This window comes from Topomyia yanbarensis, chromosome 2 (genome assembly GCF_030247195.1).
Source record: "Topomyia yanbarensis strain Yona2022 chromosome 2, ASM3024719v1, whole genome shotgun sequence".
NCBI classification, from domain to species: domain Eukaryota; kingdom Metazoa; phylum Arthropoda; class Insecta; order Diptera; family Culicidae; genus Topomyia; species Topomyia yanbarensis.
In genome coordinates, this window is record NC_080671.1 from 114,695,575 (window position 1) to 114,719,520 (window position 23,946).

A 23,946-nucleotide genomic window follows, 5' to 3' on the forward strand; every position below is an offset into this window, starting at 1 on the left:
CGGCAAAATAAATATATTTTTGAGATACTCTTATGAATAGTAAATGTTTATTTTTAATGTTTTAATATGGCCTGCGTTGAGCCAAACCGAACTGAGCGCCATAACTTTTTTCTAGTATTTTTCATGTAAAAAACTTTTTAAGATAACTTACCATTAACACAGCAAGTTAAGGAACACTTATTTGCTTTCGTTTGCTACTTCAATTTCCTCCAAACTTAGTGGCATATTCCTTTTCAAAAATTTCGAAATCCTTTTCATACCGTTTCAAGACCATTTTTTCAACTTTTAGAATCATTTGATTTTTTTTTTCAAATCGGTTGACAATTCGCAAAGTTATAGTATTTTTTGTAAAAAAAAATCAAAGCCACGATTTTTTCAATTTATTGTTCAATCCAATTTATGTATCATTGATTCAATAAATTCCGTGCTTTCATTCACACATCTGTTTTTGCAATTAAAATACGAAGAAAATTATGTATTATACATTTCTTTTGTTTGCATTTTCACCTGCGAATATTGCGATCAAACGCGTGGGGTACATTTGTACCCCAGTGTAACGGTTTAGGGTGGAAAACGCAAGTGCAACGTTCTAGGGTTAACACTGAAATGCTCCCGAGCCAACCTAATAAAGTCGTAGGAATTAAAAGAAAGGTTCGAGACGATCATCGATCAAAGTCAAATCGTTCACCTCCGTGAAATGGCACTACGTTAGCCACAATAAACTTCAGCTGGAATCGTAAAACTGGTCAAACATCCAATAGTCCGTCATCGCCCCTCCATAAATTCAAAATCAGTCATTTTATAAAAAGCAAATGCTCGATCCAGTTAAGGATCGAGTCGTACAAAAATTTATTTTAGACTCATTAGAGTATCCCTCTCCACGGAAATCTTTAGTAAAAGGCGAAAGATTTATTCGACAATTGAAGAGAGATCAGAGTACCGTTTGCAGCCCTACTGAATTCAAGTCCACAAAAAGAAACATACTTCTCCATCGATGGTAGAAGTAATCTGATTCTCGCTTTACTATGCGCCCATTCTACATCGGCTTGGGGAAATACCTATATGGTCCTTACCTGCTCTTTCCAATTGGAAGTAGTGACTGCCATAAAAAAAATCTAACAGGACTATTTCTTTCTGAAATGACACCGTTGCAGTGAGTGATCTTTTGAAAACAATGTTTATTTTAATGTTCATCATTATTGTTACAGTTATTATGTACATGGAAAACACTTATGCCTACAGAACCGCACCGAATTGAAAAATTTTGCTTGACACATTTTGTTACGTTTCATTCATAATTAGATGAATCCGAGAAACAATTTTGAAACAATGGGAAAAAGAAAAAATATTTGCTAAAGTAAAATTCGTTCTTTTTTATGGATCTATCGTCGTGCAGAAGTGAAACTAATTTTACAGAGCTTATGAAATCGTGTGATGTAACAATATTTGTACATTTCATTCTTATTTAAAAGTGTTTAGCTGCAGACCTTATAAAACCGTGCTGGCGATCACTGATTTGATTGAAGACGTGCTCTGTTTTCAGATAAAAATTTCGTGAGGTCTTATCGTATAGCATGTTTTGTTGGATTGGGAATTTTCTTATCATCGCAATAAATACTTTTCTACCTTCAATAGAATATTCGAGACGATTAAGGCAACGATGGTTATCGTACGTGATTACAGCGCGATTTTCTGCAAAAAGCGGGTTTCCCGATCCAGTTATTTTTTATACTTATTTGTTAATATTTTTAAAGCTAATCGGTAGAGGGGGGAAGGACGGTACGATCGACGGGTAGTTTGCAAATTACCATGCGAGCAGTTTGGCTACCAGGGCCGTCAGAAGAACCATCACCATGGCAGGGCCGTACTGAGCCGCACCGTTGCAGCCATCGGTCGTACAGGTCTCGCAGAACTCGGTCTTGATGTAGGACGGTGTTTGCGCGTTGATGCAGCTGTTCGGTGCAGCATTCACATCTTCCCAGGCGCACGAACGGGAAATCACCACGCGGTCGTTAACTGCAACGAAATAAAAACAGATTGAAATTTAGTGCTCGGTTGTGGTACTCTCATCTGTCGTGAATGAAACTAATCCCGGTAGCACTCAATGAGGCGTGCATATGAGCACGGCACTGAACTTGATCTTGCCCAGCCCCCCCACGCACCGGTCGGGCTTAGGGTCTCACAGAATAGATGTTTGTTGTTGTTCGCACAAATCAATGCTTTTCGCGTAGATGTTGAGTGTGAACCGCGAAGGTTGCCAACGGCAACATGCACATCTACTACTTCTATTTCGGTTTCGCTACATACATTAACGTACCCACACTGCAGATGATGTGCTCGAAAAAAGCAATGATGCATAGCCACAGATCTACAGAACGGAACTCGCCGTGAGGTGATTAGCACGAGTAGAGGAGATGATTCGCTTCGATTAATCTTTGGGCCAGGGAGGCATACGTGGAATTTAGACGACAATGCCAAGGACGGTGTTTTCGGATTAAAGTAACATGGCATGGATAGATCTTGATTTATCAGTAAGCAAAAGAATCACATGGTTTCGTTACCAGAGAAGCGGCAATTTTACTTGTCTTGGATGCATGTCAATATTTATTTCAGACTAATGCTCGATCCAGTTAAGGATCGAGTCGTACAAAAATTTAATTTAGACTCATTAGAGTATCCCTCTCCACGGAAATCTTTAGTAAAAGGCGAAAGATTTATTCGACAATTGAAGAGAGATCAGAGTACCGTAACGATTTTTTCCCAGCCCACCGAATTTGTCTTGAAGATGTACCGTTGGCGATTCTTAAAAGAGGAAATGTAGAACAGTAGAATGGAAATGCGAAATTACTCACTACCTGCGCAAAAGGACAACGCAAGTACTCTACAAGTATAGTAGGGTGGTGGTTAATGATTTGAAATTCAGTTTTGAAAGATTTGGCTCGCTCGATAGTATTTGAATGTTATTTAAATACCGAATTTGTTACATTAGCCAGTAAAGGCACTATGTAACTTCGTAAAAATCGATGTATTGTACTATTGTAGAATTTAAAAAAATTGAATCACGGCAAACGTATGTTTAGGGTTCAAAAGAAATCTAGGGAGAAATTCTGGAGAAACCGCTATTAGCTAAGCACGCTGCATAGCAGTCAAGGAAACAGAAAGCTGTTCTCTTTTGTTTGTTACCAATGGCTGTGCTGAGCGATTTTCGGTTCGTCCGGAATTTCTCCCCGAAGTGAATTTTGACAGTTTGCTTTTGAGCCCTTATCATATGTTTGTCGAAAAAATTTCAATGCTGCCGCAACGCCTCTTAGGTATTGACCATTGTATGAAATGCCTTAACCTCACAAATTTGTTTACAGTTTGGACTTAACAAATTTGGATTCTATTAAAATAAGCTTAATGCTAAAAATTAATTCCTAACAAATTTTACCGAAAAATTACTTACCGATTCAGATAACAGTAGAAGTAATTGATAAACAAATAATTAGCTCACTTATTAGATCTTTCATATTCATTTTCGCACAGTAGAGAAAGGCACAATTTAATTATAAAGCGTTCTAGAAAACATTTATACTTCTAAAAACATTATTCCCAATATATTATATATGCTTCCCAATATATCATTTTGAAAATACGAATAATCTCTAAGTTCAAAATGTAATCAACAGCACAGTTTATAAAGAACAGTTGCGCAAAGACTGAAGCAAATCTACCTATTGAACACTCAAAACGTCTACCTATCGGACACGAAGAATAACAATGCTCGAATGCGTGGGGAGTATCGTTATTATGTGATTATAATTATGAGAAAAAATTCAATGATGTAATATTAACATTTAAATAATGTTAATATTTCGCTTAATGACAATTATTAAAAAATATATGTTCACTGATATTCAAATTTGGCACTATTTCAAATACCGGAACAGCTCTGGGTAGTGTTAATAATCTTCCACCGATAGTGGAAATATGAAGGTATTTCTCATAGTTAAAGTGCAGCTAAAATTTTGACAAATTTGTGTATTCATTCCACTTATACATATGTACCTGTTTCAAATTTATCTTACGCTGCAAATTCGACTGTTTTTTGTCACACCCCAATCAGACCGCAAGCGGCAAAAATCAATGCATTTCGTTCTTAGTTGCGGATTAGTTGAGAACCGGAAAAAGCTTAAATTCTTCGATGTTATTTATCGTACTGATTTTTACAAAATAAAACTAAACACTTAATTTTAAATTTTTAAATGCATAAAGTTAACTTCTAACTGAAGCGTTCGGGTGAAGTCATTTGAAATTTAACTAAAAATAAAAGGTTGCCAAAATATAAAAAAGACCAATGATTGGTCCAATGTTGCCAATCCTCTTTACGCAACTCTACTATTAAAAACTCTGATCAACAGGACCACCACCTGTCACATTTAATGTACTGTGCAGTGACCAATACCAGTAGATACAGAACACTAGATTAGGATTGTCGCTGGCATCAGTGGTAGGAACATCATTGTTTTGGTTCCGGGATATACCTGTCAAATGGGCCAAATAAAAAAAAGCAAAAAAATAATCCTCTATCGTCGTTTCATAGCGACTAATCATTTTTGTTTCTTTTAGCCAGCAAAACAATGGCCATTCTTGGCTAATGTGTTTTCACTAATTAGAATGCACAAATTGTCTAAACTTGTACTGAATTTTGATAAATTTTCCTTGTGCGGTATATACAAACTCTTTCATTTAATAACAATAACAGTCGAAAATTTACACCGAGAAAATTCGTTATATTGAATATATTGATTTCACACATATTTTTTTTGCAATTTGTAATAGCAGATAAAAATTACCTGTCACGCATATATATCATGCGAAAATTAATGAAATTTTAATAGTATGCCACATAGAAATTTGTTACATAGCAGATATCACATAATTTTTCTGTTTGCCTCTCGTTTATTCTGTTGCAAATTTTATGCATTCGACGTTTTTTTGAAATGAAAAACAGGCAAACTCAATTTGAAGTTCAACTAAACGGTTTGTGGTTAAAAGCAGGCCATATTTTTCTGCGTGTACCAAAAGCGCGGACCAAAGACTTTTACTAGAGAGACTTTCGCTACTTTGACAGATATATACCGGAAGCAAAACAAACATGTTCCGAGGCGAAAACAATGGGAACACCAGCGACAATCCTAATCAAGTGTTCTGTATCTACTGGTATACCCCAAGTGTACTGAAAACTATAACCGCGTTTTTCTCGATACCATTTTTTGAGCTGACCGGAAATGTAACTCTAATAAAAGATTGTCGATCGATTTGAAATTTTCACAGTAGATTCGAAATTGATTTCTCCAGTGACGCATGTAGTTAGTTTTTTATGGCTTAATTTTTTAAATTGATAATTTTGTGTCGATTTTTATGACATTTTCGGCGTCTTTTCACTCAAAAGTGCGTCATTTCACGACAAATCAAAATATTAAAAAAATACCACGTACTACTATTTGCTGTTTTCATGAGCAATTAAAAAAAACGTAAGTTTTTGGTTCTAAATAAAAAACTACGGGCGATAGGTTTCTGGTCGTGGTCCCCTTCCAAAAAACGCTTATTTTTTCATGCTCTTCAGAGGTGTAACCCCTTAAAACGTTCCTCCAACCCAGCACAACAAATTTGGATCAGGGGCTGCGAGTTTTTGGGGGCCTCGCGCTTAAATATTAAATCATAGTAGTACTGACAGCGCTAAAAAATATGAAAAATATGATTTATCCGAAAAAAATTTTTTTCGGGATTTCGCAAAAAAAAATCACGATTTCATGACTGATGAAATTATAACCGAAATTTGTGACCAAGTACCAGAAATTATAAATAACAAACTTCGTCCTCCTGAAACTATTTGTGTTTTCAAAAGACTAGTTCACGCCAAAAATATACATGGCATTACATTCCAACGTTTGGTTGGATTACTGTGGTTACTCCCTGGACATGTCTAGTTTTCATTATGCACGGTGTCTTTGTAGAACAACTTTATTCAAAAAAAAATTGGCATCTGTAAAACTTCAGGATATGAAAGAATAAACTTTTCCCTCTCATTTGAAATCAAAAGCAAAATAATCGGTTGGGAAGCCTAGAGAAACTTTTTCTTTTAAGGTTTGTTGTATGACAGCTTTGGGTCTACAATGAAACTAATTCACATTTTTACCACTGGTTGGTACTGTATACAGTCAAATAATACTAAAATTTAGAATCTTATAAACACTTTTATTGTCTCCAAGTTTAAAGAAAACCTTAAATCAAATTAAAATCATGAGAGAAAGTTTTTTAAATTTTTTATCAGCTTTCAGATGTGCACGGGTTGAGAACTGGTTAAGAAGTTGAGTTACAAAAAATGGCTGATTTAGATGAACAGTGTATTTAAACGGATTTAAGTGCCTACAATGTCCCAATTTTTATGCGGAGAAATATATTTTCAGATTCCACTGGCTCCTGGGCGCTAATGCTATTTTACGCACAAAGAGGTATGGAGAATAATTGACCAAACTTAATCGATATTCTTACCTTTTGAAGATGTTGATTAATATAGTCAACAGGAATATTGTTTCTATCATATACCCGGGTCTTCTTTTTAATATTTTTTCTTACTCTAAGAGATGTCTAATGTAATCTAGAATTACCCTTCTTCCTGATCAGATCTTGCCTAGTAAAATATAATTGTCTTAAATTCAACTTTTCTATTTGAATGAACTAAAGTTCGCTTATTGTAACAACCGGATTTAATTGCAACTTTTGATTGAGAATCCCGTTTGTCCTTATCAACATTAAAAGAAAGATGATTAAAAGAGAAAAAAAACTCGTAGAGTTTTAGGTTCATGTTTGTTTTCTTTTGAGGTAGATTCAATTCATCAGAATGTATAGATGAAGAATGTAGTTTTAAGATTCTTAATAAGAAAAAGGATCAAGACCAATTTTCATAATTTCCCTTAAAAAGTAGTCGTTACTCGCTGAACACGAACCACGACAATAAATGACTAATAAGCGCGAAGACAACATCAGGGTTACCATATGCAAAGATTTTTCTGTAATGTTACAGATTTTTTTGTTACAATTTTTTATCACATAATCTTTTTCACAGATGATAGAATTCCAGAAACTTTTGTAAATATTGTTACTTTTCACCGATTTTTTGAAAATTTAACTCTGATCTTCGCTAGTTTAGTCATCACAAACGGCAAAAAAAATTCACTGTAACACAGATTTCAATGTGGCAACCCTGGACCAGATATCAACAAGATAGAGTTGCCAGTTCAGTGCAGAATCTGATTCCTTTTGAAAACAAAGTAGCATTTGAGTACAAGAAAAACCTTACAGCAAAATCGTTCGATGAACAGAAGAGCTCAAATTTACCCCAAATGTTAACAAACTTGAACCTAAACTTCATCGAACTATGTTTCTATCCATCATCTGTATAATTTTTTTGAAATGGTCAATAATATTATTTTGAAATGGTCAATCGAAATCATGTCAAATGACTAAATATTTAATCAAGTTTGATCAAACGCAAGGGTTTTAATTTAAGCCAAATGTATCTTACAAAATGCTGTGTGAAAATGAGGTTGATTCAAGATCACGTCAATCATACTTCAGAATGAGTGAAGAAATGAAAATGAAGAAACGAACATATTTGTGACAGGAAAACAGTTCCTTTTTACTATATTACCCAGCATTTTTTAAAAGAGTGCCAATTTCGTACAAATTATTTTATCAACACTTTTCTATATCTCTTTGTCCATAAAATTTGTATTAAATAGTATGGATCAAATAGTACTAAAATGTAAAGATTGCAAAATCTATACTAGAAAATGAATAGTGAAAGCTATCCAAATCAATGAGAGAAAATCATAAAATCTCATATAAAAAACTATTTGTTAGAAATAAAAGTCAGAATAAATTATGGCGTAAGCATGATATTTGTCGGGATTTTTTGTATAATTAAAATTTGTATCATAGTTACAGAAAACCTTATTATATAGAAGAGGCATTCTTTAAAAAACATTAAAAAATAGAGTAGAAGAGAAGGAAGATGTAGAAGATGAGCGAGTAGAGATAAAAAATAAAATAATATTAACGTATTGAGAAACCGAAATATATATTCATTATAGTGTTCTTGTTGAATTTCATACAAATCTCTATAACCTATATACTGTATTTGTCTCGATACGATGAAATCGAATGGAATTACAAATTTAGCGAGGCAGGCCTTGGTTGTTGTGACAGACAATCAAAATTCAGTTTTCGGAAGAAAGTTGACGAGAATAGACACAAGTTGGGTCAGGAGAGCTCCGGTCACGACAGTGAAATGGAATCGCGAATTATGTTTTTTCCGCTTAACCAGTCTAGAAATATTGATAAAATTTTAATAACTTTCTCGGGCGATTTTAGATCGATTTGTAGTTTTCTATACAATTGTAAAAATTTAAATTGTCCATCAGATTCTCACTTTTGGTAATATTTGAATGTCTTCAGTTAGAGACCCCGATTATTTTACTTTTGGTTGCAAATTAAAGGACAACGTCAATTCTGATGTTTTGGAGATACCGATTTTTTTCGAATAAAATTGTTCTACCAAATACGCCGTGATGATTCTTGTTCGTAATTTGGGGATACACTGGTTTGAATAAACTATATCAACTGAAAGACTGTTGAATGTAGTTTATGATTTCAACAGCTTTGTAGCGATTTTCGTAATGTCTTATCACGTTATCGTGATATTTCTTAATGAGTTTACTGTCGGATTATTCTGGTAATGACTCATGTTCATGATATCAGCAGTTTTATTATTTTATTCGAAATTTCTCTTCGTCTTATCGTGATATGCTATTTTTTAATTACTATCGGATTTTACAATATGAACTGGATCATAAAGGTGTGACTAATTCGCGGTATCTTGTTTGATGAGCTATCTCACGAGCAAGATTTATGGCTCTTAATGTATTTTTGGTGTTCAGTGCAGTTTCTATTTACTGTCCGGACATCACAGTGAACCTTATTAAATGAACAAGGATGTTCGAGTTACAATAAGCCATCGGCAACGACGTTTCATAGAAGTGGCGACAGCACACCACACCACCTTGAAGGCATTATGATACACTCAATTTGCTTATCTCTATTTGTCTTAAGCTGAACACAGATGTCGGTTGCTAAGCATTGCGTTTATCCAGTTCGTGATATATAAAAGCACATCATGACCTCATGCAGCTTCCAAAATGAATTCGAAAGACACGTTGTCAAAAGCACATTCAATGTGAAGAAAAGCTGTACTTGGTTGCTTTTGCGTAAAAGTTTTTTCAATGTTGAGACAACATTGTGTAACAGAGTGGTAATAGACTTCTCCCGCGAGTATGCATGTTGCATTAGACTGCCCAAAAAAATAATGAATTTTTGAAAACTCAATCGGCCCACCCCTGAGTCGATTCCTAGTCCCACCAGGAGCTCTTGCACAAAATTTGAAGCAAGTCGGACAAGTATAGCTACCGGATCAACGTGCCTGAAATTTGTATGAGATTTTTCGACAATTTACATGGAGAAAACCCACTAACTCGCATTTTTGCCGCTAGGTGACACTGTATGCATCGTATTATCACTGTAAGTGAAAATAAGGTAGATAATTTAATTGTCTACAACCTTGTCGAAGACTGCTAGTCAATCCGGCTTTGTTAAAAAAAGTTATTAAAATTTTAACGAAGTGATGTCTGAGTCAGTTTTCCATAGGGCCTAGCAGTGCATGGTTGTGTATCAGTACTCGATTCCCACGAACTATACATTTTTGTGAAGTAACCGTTAGATTTAGCTCAATAGGATGTTCAGAAGAGTTATACCACATAACACGAGTTGTTTTGGTTGGAAAGTTTTACTTCCAACTGTAACCACATAGAGGGCGCCAACTCTAACTTTTCATAGAAGAGAGATAGAATATCGAGATGTTTGGGAAAATTATTGCAAAATGCTTGTTCTACAACTTTGTGAAAGACACCTAATTTCTATCTCTCTCCGTTGAAAAGTTAGTGTTGGCGCCCTCTATGCGGTACAATGTGGCACTAAAATGTTCTAATCAAAACATGACTCCTATTATTTACTACAATTCTTCTGAACATACTATTGAGCTAAATTTAACGGTTCTTTCACAAAAAGGATTAGTTCGTGCGAATTGAGTACTGATGCACAACGATGCACTGCTAGGGCCTATGGAAAACTGACTCAGACATCACTACGTTAAAATTTTAATAACTTCTTTTAACGCAGCCGGATACACTAGCAGTCTTCGACAAAGTTGTAGAAAATTAAATTATCTTTCTTATTTTCACTTACAGTGATAATACGATGCGAACAGTGCCACCTAGCGGCGAAAATGTGAACTAGTGGCTTTTCTCGGTGTAAATTGTCGAAAAATCTCATACAAACTTCAGGCACGTTGGTCCGGTAGCTAGACTTGTCCGATTTGTTTCAAATTTGGAACAAGTACTCCTGGTGGGACTAGAAATCGACTCAGGATTGGGCCGATAGGGGTCATTTTTTTCTGTCACTCTAATGTTGCATGGCATGCAGCGGGTAAGATAACAACCACTGATTTGAGAAGGAAGGAGATCAAACTGATCGGTCTAAAGATCTTTTCCTCCGCACAGGTAACACGGCCACCTCTGGCTATTAATTTTACAATTATTTATTATTTTTTTGTATCCTGATGCAAGACTACAAGTAAGAATTTTTTCCAAATATGCTTGAAATGTTCATATCCCTTAGAATGATTCCATCTTTGCCCAGCAAAACTTTCAATCGCCCATTTGATCGATTCGGTTGTTACAATGCTACGGTCAAGTGCCCAACAATCAGAACTACCTGCAGAAGCAATCATCGGTAAAGACCCCGTACAGCCTGGAAAGTGTGTGTCAAAAAGACAGTTGAGTACTACATCTTCATCAAAGGAGTATTCACCGTTAGCAGTTATAATCATTGAGACTGGAGACATTTGTGCAAAGGCTTTTCCAACCACTTCACTCACATGATTGGAAATGAATTTCTGTATGATTTACGATCCAACTTAAATAATTCCAACCCGTCCCTGCCTCTGTAATTCCAAGCTCTTCTACATATCTTAAGTCTAACAAGTTCGGTATTCCACCAAGGTGTTCCTCTAGAAGCACGCATAACTCGAAGCGGAAAAGCCTCTTGGTATGCTGCTGCCATGAGTGAGTTTGTTTTATCCATGACCTCATCCAAGTCACTTCGAGATTCAATCGTTGGAAGATACCCGTGAAACCTAGTCGCCAAGCCCTCTGCTTAGAGGTCCCAGTTCGTAGATTTGGAAAAACGATATATGACGATATCTAGCGAGCCGTTTAAATGATCAAAGATGATGTATTTATGTTCGGATAACGACGGTTCGAGCTCGTTTGGTACGATCCAGTTTGCCAACTCATGCGTAATACCGTCAGAGCAGAGAGTTACATCTAACATCTCTTCTCTGGAAACTATGCGATTGTAGGGCGATTTCTTACATTAAGTATGTGCAAATTTGTACTACGTAAGTACTGTATCTGAGTATCTGAGCTTCCCCAAGCTATAAGGTGGGTATTTGCATCATTGCCGTTTATTAGTGGAAACCCATTTCTGCCCCAGTAAGATACAGCCCTTTTGAAAGTATCAGAAGCTGAAGGTTTGTTATGTGGAAAATATGCCGAACAAGAGACATTTTTCCTGTTTATGTTATCAATTGAGTATGACAGCACTAATATTGTGAGTTGTGAAGTTGTAGATAAGACAAGCGTCAATAGCACTATTCACAAGTAGACATTTCACGTGGAATTGACATGCTATTTTTGGTGGAAACTACGAAGACGGGGTTAAGCAGCTTTCCAACATAAATTATCATTTCCCTTACGGAAATACTGTTCTTGAACCAAAGCTACGGAAGCTATTCCTTCCTACACAAGGTTGGATAGATTCATAGTTGCTGTACGTTTATATTGAAGTTTAATTTGTGCTACTCTAACCATACCCGATTACAGCACTACATCTTTCATCATCAACACTTGTTGTACAGCAACTAGAAGATACCAGACACGTTGGCTTATAATCGCCTATAGCGAACCCCAAGATGGGTATTAGGGACATGACCATCATTTGAATCCCACGACTTGCGAAGAAATAAACGTCCACTGTGTCAGAGATTCGCTTAACACATCCAGGGTAAGACTAACGACACTGCCAGTCCCTAGATTCTAGTCATGCCAGCCATTCAGTTCCGTCACGGAGAAACACCTTGACTTGAGGACCCCTGCTTTCAGTCGCCTCTTTCGACATAGGAGCAGGAACCTAGTGGATTAATTCTTGGTTGGGATACTTCAACCCGCCGGATGCCACACGACATCGAGGCTGGTTTTAACCGGAGAAATTTAATAGTCTAATATACACTTCCCCTAAAATTATAGGAGTTTGGAGTTCCTTAAAATTACACTAACAGAATTATATTTTTATATGTAACGATTGATAATAGATTTGCGAGCTTTCAGTGCAAATTTTCATTAATTGTTTATTATATTATTATACATTGAGCTCATTTCAGTCTAACGATATAGGGAAAGAAACCAAACGGTTGCGTGTCAATCAATGCAAATCGGACAAACAAAATGTATGTTACCGCCAACCGCCAACGATAGACCTTTCTGCTTTCGTATCCACAAGCACTCAAGCTGTCCATCATGCGTTAGCCAAGTGGTAGCACACCCAACGGGAACATCCGCAAGTGTCGACCACTAAACGGTACTGCTTGGACATGATTGTTTACATGGTATAATCATAGGACCCCCCTGCACAGTGCTGATGGGTGATATGCATATACAAATTTATTCCCATGCCTTCTTCCGTTTCTTGTCACTCCTTTATCAGACATAGCAAGTTATTAATGGTTTTCAACATTTTACATTGTTCAAGTACGTGAAGAACGCACCTGTTCTGTGCATTTCAAAATTGTACTCTAAATAGGAAACACTGGCGAAGCAGTTCATCAGAAACATAATGCGTGTTACCTATAAGGCAATTAAAACTCAGCTGCATTGCCCCCACTCCAACATACAATGTTAGTTTTGGTCTTTGACATAATAATTGTACTTCCAATTAAATTATATGCACATTGATGTCTGCCTTATCACGAATAGTGTGTTTTGTAGTTTTCCATAAGACCCCATCAAGTTCAAATGCAATTTTCCTGTTCCCGCTAATTACTCCTACGCTACTGCGGAACAAGTACGATGCTAATAGTCACCATCAACAGGCGTCCAGCGAGCACTCGTTGGCACTTCGTATTCAAATAGCATACCGCAACAGTCGGTGTGTAACCTTGGAAAACTATAATTTATTATACTGGCTGCCATAATGGCATAAGAGTCCTAACGTTAAACAGCGCACACTGTTGATGGGACATTTATACCGTTATCAAATCAACCACTCTCTATGCTTTGCCGTGGTGCAGAAATTCAAATAGTATGCACTTCATTTTCACGGTCAAAATTTCTGGCCCTGCTGGATGTAACGCAAATTCCGCAAGGGAGCAGCTGTTTTGCACACCGGTTGATTGGCCAAGGGATGCAAATGTACATACAGGTCAAAAGTTATAAAACAATTAATCAATGAGTGTAACAACAATAAACACTGCGGTGCCGCTCCAAGGCAGTTGATTGTGATTTATGGGCGTGATATTGTTTTGAATACTGTATGGAAGCTCATATATAGTACATACCTATGTCTGCGGTGATGTAATTTTTAAAGTGTTTGACTGTCCGGTAGCACACCAATAATTGATGAGCGATGAAAGATATGACTAGACTAAACTTGTCTTTGAAATGCAAAAAAAATGATCAGAATGTGTTAGGGTGGTAGTGAAAAGTGTCTGATTGGAAACGAGTCGTTTTAGCAAAGCAAACTACCCAGGTAACACCCAAAGCAAACTACCCAGGTAACACCCAGCAGACTATATAACTAGTAGGGTAAGGTGGGGCAAATCCGACCTAGTAAATGGTTTTGGCTGTAAAATGCTCATTTTATATTGGATCAAGTCGTTTTATATACCAAATTAAAGGTTAGACGGGGTAACTTTCTATGTATAGTATTTTAATCGCATCTTGGGAAAATTTTTAGCTACAAGCGTTTTACGAAAACGTTCCTTTTGCTGTTTCCAAAAATGGTGGGGTAAACCCGACCGCCTAAGATTTTGGTTGATTTAGTACAGATATTACCCAAATTTTATGTTTTTTCCATGCTAAATCAATAAATATTATGTTATTGAATTGTAACATGAAGAAAATGGAATTCAATGTCAATCTTGGAATGTCAAAATGACGAGTAGTAGCAAGTAAAGATATTCCCATTTGCATCGGAGCAATTGCTTGACAAATCGTCGCTGTTGTGCTATCTTATGACAAACGCCATTTTGGGGTGAACTGAGTTAGATATGCAACATTACTTGTCTAAAAAATCTCTACAAATTGGCGTTTTCAGAATATTGATATACTGCTTGATTACTAAGATATAGTGAGAAACGTGCTGAGAAATTCTATGTTTTTAGTTTAAAATGACTGTGACTGGGGTTTGGCGCAGGATATCTTGATATATAGGATGTTTTTCTATGTAAAACTGTCTGAGAAACAGAATTGCATAATGATTTTCAAATCAAAAATACACAATAATTGTGAGAAAGACGCAGTTTAACTTTACAACTGAAAATATAGCATATTTGGCAACACTGTAACCTTAAATAACTATTTTTTTTCTAGATTCCCTGACTCATTTCCTTCAAAATGCATCTCATTGTTCATAGACCAAATGAGCCAAAGATATGAATAAAAGTTAATAATTGATGATTTTTTTCTATGGAAAATTTTCTATGCACGATTATGACACGCCATACAAATTTTGTCATCAATACACACCTATGACACGTGTGAGTGCGACTTTTATTTACATTTTTAGTAACAACTCGCAACATAGTCAACCGATCTTCGTAATATTTGAGAGATTAATACAGAATAGATAGAAGCATCAATTGTTTTCTATGAAGTGTTTCTATCATTTATAAGTTTGAAGATATTCAATTTCAAACTTTAAAAATCGTTTTTCTCGAAATGTGCTAAATGGCGCTTGTCATAAGATAGCACAACAGCGACGAAATACTATATTCATCACGTTTTCGTGTGTTTCGTTTGTAATTATGAACCGTTGTGCAAAAAAATAATAAATAAAATACAATAATAATTTGATAAATACACATTTTCGTGGCAAAATAAGCTATCCGATTTACCCCACTATTTAGAGGTTGGATTTACCCCACCGCACAGAGGCGTAACTAACTTCAAATCCTGGCCAAAATAGAAAAAAATATTGTTTTTGTTTATTTGTCCATATTTTCAGATCAAAGTGTTTTTAAAAACATACTCTAACCACAGAGAACAGACATATAAGCTAGAACAAACTTTCCCGAAAAACCTGTGTAAACATTTAAATGAAAATACATTGAAAATCGCCATCGCATACAGGTTCGCATGCGTGAGTCACCGTTGTATCCCAGTTTGCATACAAGTCCCGTGTAGCAATTGCTGGCCAAACGAAGCGCCGACTAGTGGTAAATTGCTACTTGTTGTTATTTCAAAGCGGCTGTTTAAATTCTTACACAAGTTGAAAACTTTACTTGTATGTCAGTTCTCAGTACTCTAATGTTTGGCTTAAGAAGAAAAGCGTTTTCGTTTGATGAATTGTGTATGCAAATATTTGAAATCAGTGAATTTGTTACACATTTTATTAGCTTGAATCAAACTCCAGCAACTACAATCAATTGGGGTCAATTTTAGCTTTTCTTTGCCATTTTTGGGTTGGTAGGTTTTATAAAAGTGCTCACTTTTTTCAATTTTCCACATATTCGTTAGTGAAAAAAGTACCTTGTCGGGCAATATCGGGTAAATCTGTTAAAAGGAGAAGCTTATTTGGAGTGTCCTCTCACTGTTCCACGAAGAAAACATTCCCAAATAATCCCATCCGGTTTTTTACAGCTGTTTGAAAATGTCGTGTTTTTTGCTCAAATTTAAGAAACTACAATTAAAAAAGTCAGTATTGGGGCTATTTAAAGGATCTTATATGAAAAGAATAATTTGAGACGGCGCCGGTGGTTGAGTGGTAAGCGTGACCGTCACTCATTCCAGTTGGCCTGGGTTCAATTTCAGCCAAGGTCATTGAGATTTTTCTTAGGTGAAAAAATCTGTGGTGACGTCTTCCTTCGGAAGGGAAGTAAAGCCATTGTTCCCCGGTCTATGAGTTGATGGATCGATATCTAATCCAGAAGTGAAGTCACCTCTCTGGCGTCAGTAAAGAAGAAGTAGTATCCAACTTCTATACTTACTAACAAATATCTTCCTCCCGTGATACTTGGGGAATGCGCAGTAATATATACGGAATCTAGCAAAAGCAAGTATCGGACTAACCATTCCTTCACTTTCCTTCCAATCTACGTTAGGGCCTGGCCGGCGCCGGTATTGATCAATAAACAATTTAGGAGTACCAGGAGTTGCACATTCCCAAGCATAAATATCTACTTACTCGCTGTGCAACTTCAGCTAGTCCAGATCGATAACGGAGTAGCGGCCAGGGAGGTCGAACAAACTGAAGTTCAAGGTTATATGACAAGAATGATTTGATTGAGCCCCCATATTTTTTTGTTAGATTGCGTCCATTAACCAAATTGAGTTATTGTGACCACGATAGCCATATAAAAAGTGTGAAACTCCCACTAACCTTGCTATATGAAACGTAACGTACACAAGTTACCTTGGAAACGTAAGCGAAGGATCAAACAAATTATGCAATTTTCTCATTCCAGTTCCTTGTCTCCGGATTGCAAGTGTTAACGTGAATAATCCTGATTGAATACGATAATCACTTGGATAGATTTCTATTACCGAATTTATAAAAAACTTGAATATTTTTTTCTAGTATAAGAAAACCAGAAAAGCAAAATAAACATATGAACTTGAAAAAAAAATGTTTTAATTTATGAAAACAGTTGAAACAGACTAAATCTCAATGCGAGGTTTCCTCAAACTGCTACTGCTCGATTACTCTAAAAACACGTTTGCATTGAAAAATAATGCTCGTGGAATTCGTCTATTTTCGGTTTTACATCACACTGCAAGGAGGTTTAATATTTTCATATTTTGGTCATAAATTGTCTAAAACCATGAAAAACCATTTTTCATCACTTGTTATCGTATAAAAAAGCTTAAAAACAGGTGAAATAATATTGGCCATGGATTTGATATAGTTACGCCACTGTGCACCGCGTCATTTTTCATTACGATGCAATTAAAAAAAAATATGATAAAAGTTGGACTAAATTCATCTATGCACTTTGTAGGACTTTAATCAAAAAATTTAAATCCACTTACATTTTTTATGCAATCACTTTAACAATTAGAAATATCCTGTAGTCAATGATGCACAAAAACAAAACAAAAGTTGTAAAAACACACTTATTGTCGTTTGAGCATCTCAATGTAGACTAATAAATTGCTGCCATACCACCATTATGATTATTTTCGGTGCTCTACACGACAATATTGATATTAGTTCGTGTAGTGCTTCCGCTTTTCGATAACAGAAGGGGGTCAGGTTTAAAGTAAAGTAGCCTATTATTTCTATGTCAGATGCTTCTTGCAGTATCTTAGCAGTTTGTATGTTTAACTGTTGTTAATCAGCATTCAAAAATCTATTTAATATATATATATATATATATATATATATATATATATATATATATATATATATATATATATATATATATATATATATATATATATATATATATATATATATATATATATATATATATATATATATATATATATATATATATATATATATATATATATATATATATATATATATATATATATATATATATATATATATATATATATATATATATATATATATATATATATATATATATATATATATATATATCGGAAACAGAATTTTGTATGCACAACAGCAGTAAAAAACATTCTCATGGTAGTGCAGTGATGCCCCAAAAGCAGCGTTTCAATAGCATTTAGAACTATTTAAATACAGAGCCGTCTAAGACTACTCGGGCCCCTGGGCACTATTAAATTAAGGGGCCATTGAACAGATATGAACAGATTTTTCAACGCGTTAGCATAACTGAGCCGTGGGTCTTTTTTGATCTTTACAATATGAAGAAATACAAGTTAGCTTTAAAAATGCCTGTCCATCGGGTCTTGTTGACGCAGCTTGCTGCTGTGTGTTGAGATCTTCTTCCTTGGCGGTGAAACATTAGCTGCGTTAGGGACCATCCATAAATGACGTAGCATTATATGTGAGAGGGGGGAGTTTTGTATTTTGTGATGATGTGTGACGACAGGGGGTAGGGGGTCATGTCATGCTTATTTTTTTAAAGGGGAATAGGGAGGGGGGGGGGGTGATCTGATGTCACGACAATCTTAGTATCTTACCCGTTTCATCTAACTAACATCGTTTTTTTATTTTTCTATTTTTTTGTGACAAGGAGGGGAAGCTTACTGTCAAGCTACGTAATTACCAGGGGGTATTTAGAGGTTTGTGACGAAATGCTACAAAAAAGGGGGAGGGGGGGTGTTAAAAATCGCTCAAAAAATGCTACGTCATTTATGGCTGGTCCCTTATCTGGCGCAACCCTCAGGTCATTCAGTCCGCTTTCTGTCGCATTTTTGTTCACGTTCATGTCGTCAACGGTTCTGCATTCATGTTGCACACGGTCGGATGTTATTATTAGGTTTTTATGTTTATGGGTCGCTGTTGTAGATTGGCCTTCATAGGCATCTGATTATTTTTTGGTGGTGTTGGTTTAGAAGCATTTGGTGTAACAGTTGTAACTTCGCCGTTCGTAACGGTAGTTAGTTTAGTGGTACTGAGCCCGATCGTTGTTGAGTTAGGGTCGATTTCTACACCCTTGCTTAACTTTTAAACCAGGCTCACCAGTACGTTTAAACCTGGCTTAAGAGCTAAGTGATGGTGAAGAAATAGGCCCTTAGTGTTATTAATGCGCGGTCCGCTGTCGTTGTCGTACGACGACTATGTACCGGTCTTGGTCGTAACAGATGAAATTTCTTTAGAAGCCTCCAAGCAAGGTTTTCCATGGTGTAGCGGCTAATGTAACACCTTGTGATTTGGATAGTCAGATATGAGATATGCGGAGACCTGGAAAGAAGTTCCTCGAAGTGTCTTCCTTAACAGTTTTCACTTCATCGTATTTTAACATGATTTGTGTGATAGTGGCGGGATTAATACGATGTGTTAGGTCATGTAGCTTAACTTCAATAGTGTCTTTGTCTATGTTTGTTGTAATGCTGTATAAAATATCATTGCATTTGACAACGTGTTTCAAGTTATTCTACTAGGATAATATTTTTGAACAAAATAAATACCACATGACGTAAATGGTGGAACTTATGCTATGTCGAGCGTAATGTTCTTCTTCAACATTTGCTCCACTTCACGACTCGATGGTCTTACCGGACATTTCGAAAAGTCAGCAGTACAGTAACACAGGTTAACCGAATCGGGTAATAAATTGGCTTGGCATTGTTACTCATTGTTCACGTTTCACATACTAGATAGTAGGATTCGAATTTTGCTTTTGCAACTAGACAAAGCGGCGCACGGGTAAATTTGGTTGCTTGTCCTACTATAGCGGCGGATCAATTTTTAGCATTTGAACTGTGCAAGATGAGAAACTGAACTGAGATGTAAATAAATGTATAGTAGGACGGTTCTTTGTGCTACTCTAAAACTCTTCCAAATTTGAGCCAATAATTAAGTTTGTATGAGAAAAACATCAACATATATAGAAAAATAAGCTGGTTAGAGATTTTGTCACCAGGTGGCATTATATTCCAAAGATGATCGTGTGCAGGATTCCTAAAAAATCTAAATCCTAGGCACACTATGATAGATTTACTAGATATTAAAATAATAAAGCATCATGTCATATCGTGTCTCAACTTCAGATTTTTAAAAAGAGACCTAATGTAATGGCAATAGGAATGATGGCAGGGTATTTGAAGGCTTGAAATAAAAGATATTAGATGGTATTGTGCTTAATAGTATTTGCATAATGTAGCAGTAACCTGATAGAATTAACATTGGACAATCTACGTTCATAGTTGCCTGGCGTTGTTTGACGATGAAAAGTGTGGAATTGCTGTCCGTTATTTAAACGTTATCTGGACCAGAGAAAAAAAACCGGCGAATATTGTTCACTAGTTTTTAAACAACGGGAGTTACAATAGTACACGCTTACATGTTGGGCACATAGTGCTGATAACCTTCAACAAGATTCATTTCGCACAACTTAAAACACGTGCTTGTTTGTGACAACGCTAAAATCAAGATCCATGTGTACATAGACAATGGAAACATCGAAGTCTAATTATATGATCTGGCTCCACTTACTTGCAAAGTGGCAATTAAAAGATAGATTCATCTCGTATTTCGAAGATGTGGAATCTATTGCGGAAGATACATGGAGGCATTACTTTCCAGATATTTCAAATCAAAATTAGTTTTTCAAAAGGGATAAAGAGATTTTTGTAAAAAAAAAATTATTCATTATTCCAATGAAAATACTTCTTAATCAACATCTTTACCCTTCGGCTAATAAGATTTGCAAACAGACGATTGCTTTGCTGATTTCTCTAAGGATAATTATAATTTCAACGCAGAAAACATGTCGAATTGCTTCTGCGAAGGGTAAAGACTTCGCAGAAGCAATTCGACATGTTTTCTGCGTTGAAATTATAATTATCCTTAGAGAAATCAGCAAAGCAATCGTCTGTTTGCAAATCTTATTAGCCCTTATGAAAAGTTAATATGAAAATGGTGTGTTACGCCCCTGTTTATGTTTCAGAAAACGCATCTTAGTCAAAAAATAGATTTAGAGATTAGGTTGTCGATTTTCAAAGTGATTGCATAACCTTCCTATAGGAGAAAGTCAATAAGGTTTATATAGGAAATTCATATGCGATAGGATTCTTTTACTCATAACCTCGATTCAAAATTCTATAGCAATCAATGTGAGTGTTACATCTTGACAATATTGTGAGGATCGAGTCAGCAATGTATGACAAACAGGTATGAATTTAATGTCGGTACTACCGGTATACCAGTTTATATAGAAATTTCACTTGTGACCACATACTTCAACCCGCAACACGGGAAGCAGAACTCCGATTAACATGAAATTCAATAGTAGTTAATAGGGATGTTGATGTTTTCATTTAATTTGTGAAAGTTGAGTCAGACAGTTCTGAGAAGCAGATGTGGATTAAATTTAGGGACGTTATCACTTTCCCGAAGCTTCCAGTTCCGCCGAAAGCATCCAAATTGGTCAATGTGAGTTTGATTAGGCATCAGAGAAGCTGTAAATCCAAGCAATTTGAAAACATTTTGTGAAGTGTTGTATCTTTTAGATAGCATGCTCATACAGACTTATTTTTGGTCACATACATATACACATTCACACACACACAAAAATATGACAGCCTGATTGCACACACTCAATTCAGCTCATCAATTTCCCAACAGCTGTGTAGTCAGCAAATTTAGAAACTGACATCTCAGCAAGATGAGATTTTTTTGCTTATTTTCGGTGAAAGATTGTCCGAATCTCAGATATCAAAAGTCACTTTTACTAAGATCTCAACAAAAAAAATGTTTGCTGAAATCTCAGCTGTTGAGATTTCAGCGAAAGGTGCAAAAAAGCTGAGATTCAGCTGAAAAAATTAAGTGTGCATCTATAGGAGAAGAGCAAAAAGATTTATATGAGAAATTCACGTGTGATCGGATTCTTTTAGTCATAACTCCGGAACCAGTACTTTGATTCAATTGCATTTTTATAGCAATGAATGGGAATGCTTTCTTTTGAGACTAAATTTATGAAAATCGAAGTCGATTTTCAGAGTGATTGTATAGCCTTTCGATAGGAGAAAGGTAAAAAGGTCATAAAGTGGTATGCCGCGAACAACATTCAGGTGGTGCCCAAGAACATGAAACCTCATAAGACGCCTGGGCTGTTCCCAATAGAAAAATGTTGAGCAATCGTCAAGCGGAATCTTAAAAAACGCGAAAGACAATTAACAGCGAGAAGTAATACAAGGCAAACCGGCGTTCTGCGGCGAGCGAAGTGACCAAGAAAAACTTGGAATGGAAGGATGGAAGGAGTCAAACGAATGGCCCGAAAATAAGCGTTCGCTAAAAAGGGAACGTTCAGTGAATTTTTTTCTTTATTATGGACGAATTGCACTTGCAAAAGTAACTTGATTTGATTTTTTAATAAAAAGTGTCACTGATTTAAATACATTGTTTGACCAATTTTTGATAGTAACAACTTTTAAAAAGACTAAGTGGTTAAGTTTTAGTTAAAAGATCAAAATTCCTGCATGAATTTTCTTCAAGAAATGTGACAAACTTCAATTGCTATGGAAACTCACGATAAATATCTACAACGAATCAAAGCAGCTCAGAGCTCCGAGATATCATCATCTTCGGCTGACATTGAAATAGAAACGATTTTAGGCCAAGCTGAGCTCAATGTCATGTTTCGGTTGTTTGCTTCATCACTCATTCGTTAGGTGCAGCACAGTCTTTCAATTATATTCGGTTCAGATGCGACGTCATTAGCAAAATAACTTTGATTTTCATACTTCGTTTTTTTTTATTTCGATTATAGAGATTTTAACCTTACGTTCATTCACCTCTTCGGGTTAGAAAAATTTCTTATGAAAAATTTCTAACCCTATGTGCGGGGTTGAGACTCGAACCCAGGTGCGCTGCGCACAAGGCAATCGATTTACCAATACGCTACGCCCACCCACTCATACTTCGTTATTTTTGAACAACAATGCACTAAATTTAGATTAGAATTTTGCTTATGCTCAAAGAATCTTTCGCCATCAATCTGTCGCTTTTGTACAATGAATGAATGTACAATACAGAATACAATCCAACAGATAACTCATTTTCGACAAAAGTCCATATGGGACTCTTATGCTTTTATGGGCAGTGTATTTCTAAGTCAAAAATTCGCACAAGCCCATTGGGTTGTTCCTTGTAGTTTTCTATTTCAAATTGAATTAATAACTTTTTGGCGGAAAGTGTTGTATACATGGTGTTTGGTTCATGATTGAGAATCTCTCTAGGGGTCAACCGTAACAGAGTTATTGAACTTTTTGTAAATAACTAGTTCGTCCTCCAATTCAAAAAGTGTCTATTGTATTTTAAATTGTTTAGCTCTATTGGAAAGGTGAGAAAATTTCCTATTGAATAGTGTCCTCGCTTGTTCCAGTTAATGAATTTAAGTAGTCTATTAGAACTAATTTATTTAAAAGTTAATATTTTCAATCGATTTTTCGTTCATTTCTCGAAAATATCAATAGTTAATATCACCACTTTAATGATTCAGTTTGTTGGTCTAGAAGAGCTGCATAATTTATTATTTGATATGACACACTTATCTTTTCTTATTTTCATGTGTTTGGGTTATTGAACTTGAATGCTTTTATCTTATTTTCTCTAATACTAGCTCTAATTGAAAAAGTATGGCACTTACTGTAATTTTTGTTTTTCTCATATAGAAATGCCATTCGACTTTCTATGCCGTTCGACTCAGTTCGCCGAATTCGGTAAATGTCTGTATGTGTGCGTGTGTATGTATATATGTGACCAACAAATGAACATCGGTTACTGGGAGATGGCTGAACCGATTTTATCAAACTTATTATCAAATGAAAGGTACAACGTTCCCATAGGCTGGTTTTGAATTTCATTTAATTACGACTTCCGGTTCCGGTGTTACATGTTGAAGAGGTCGGCCAC

At 35.8% G+C, this 23,946-nt stretch overlaps 1 protein-coding gene and 2 non-coding genes across 3 annotated transcripts in view; all 3 read right to left on the bottom strand.

Moving 5' to 3' along the window:
- Positions 1–816: 816 nt before the first annotated feature.
- LOC131686462 (U5 spliceosomal RNA) lies at positions 817–940 on the bottom strand. Its single transcript, XR_009305118.1, has one exon. It is a non-coding gene; the product is annotated as a U5 spliceosomal RNA (small nuclear RNA).
- A 218-nt stretch (positions 941–1,158) lies between these two features.
- LOC131679253 (uncharacterized) overlaps positions 1,159–23,946 on the bottom strand; it is a 108,761-nt gene continuing 85,973 nt past the window's right edge. Inside the window, exon 3 of the mRNA XM_058959946.1 lies at positions 1,159–2,016. Coding sequence (XP_058815929.1) covers positions 1,805–2,016 — 212 coding nt within the window. The 3' untranslated portion in view covers positions 1,159–1,804. The remainder of the gene's footprint in view (positions 2,017–23,946) is intronic.
- On the bottom strand, positions 2,622–2,745 carry LOC131686463 (U5 spliceosomal RNA). Its single transcript, XR_009305119.1, has one exon. It is a non-coding gene; the product is annotated as a U5 spliceosomal RNA (small nuclear RNA).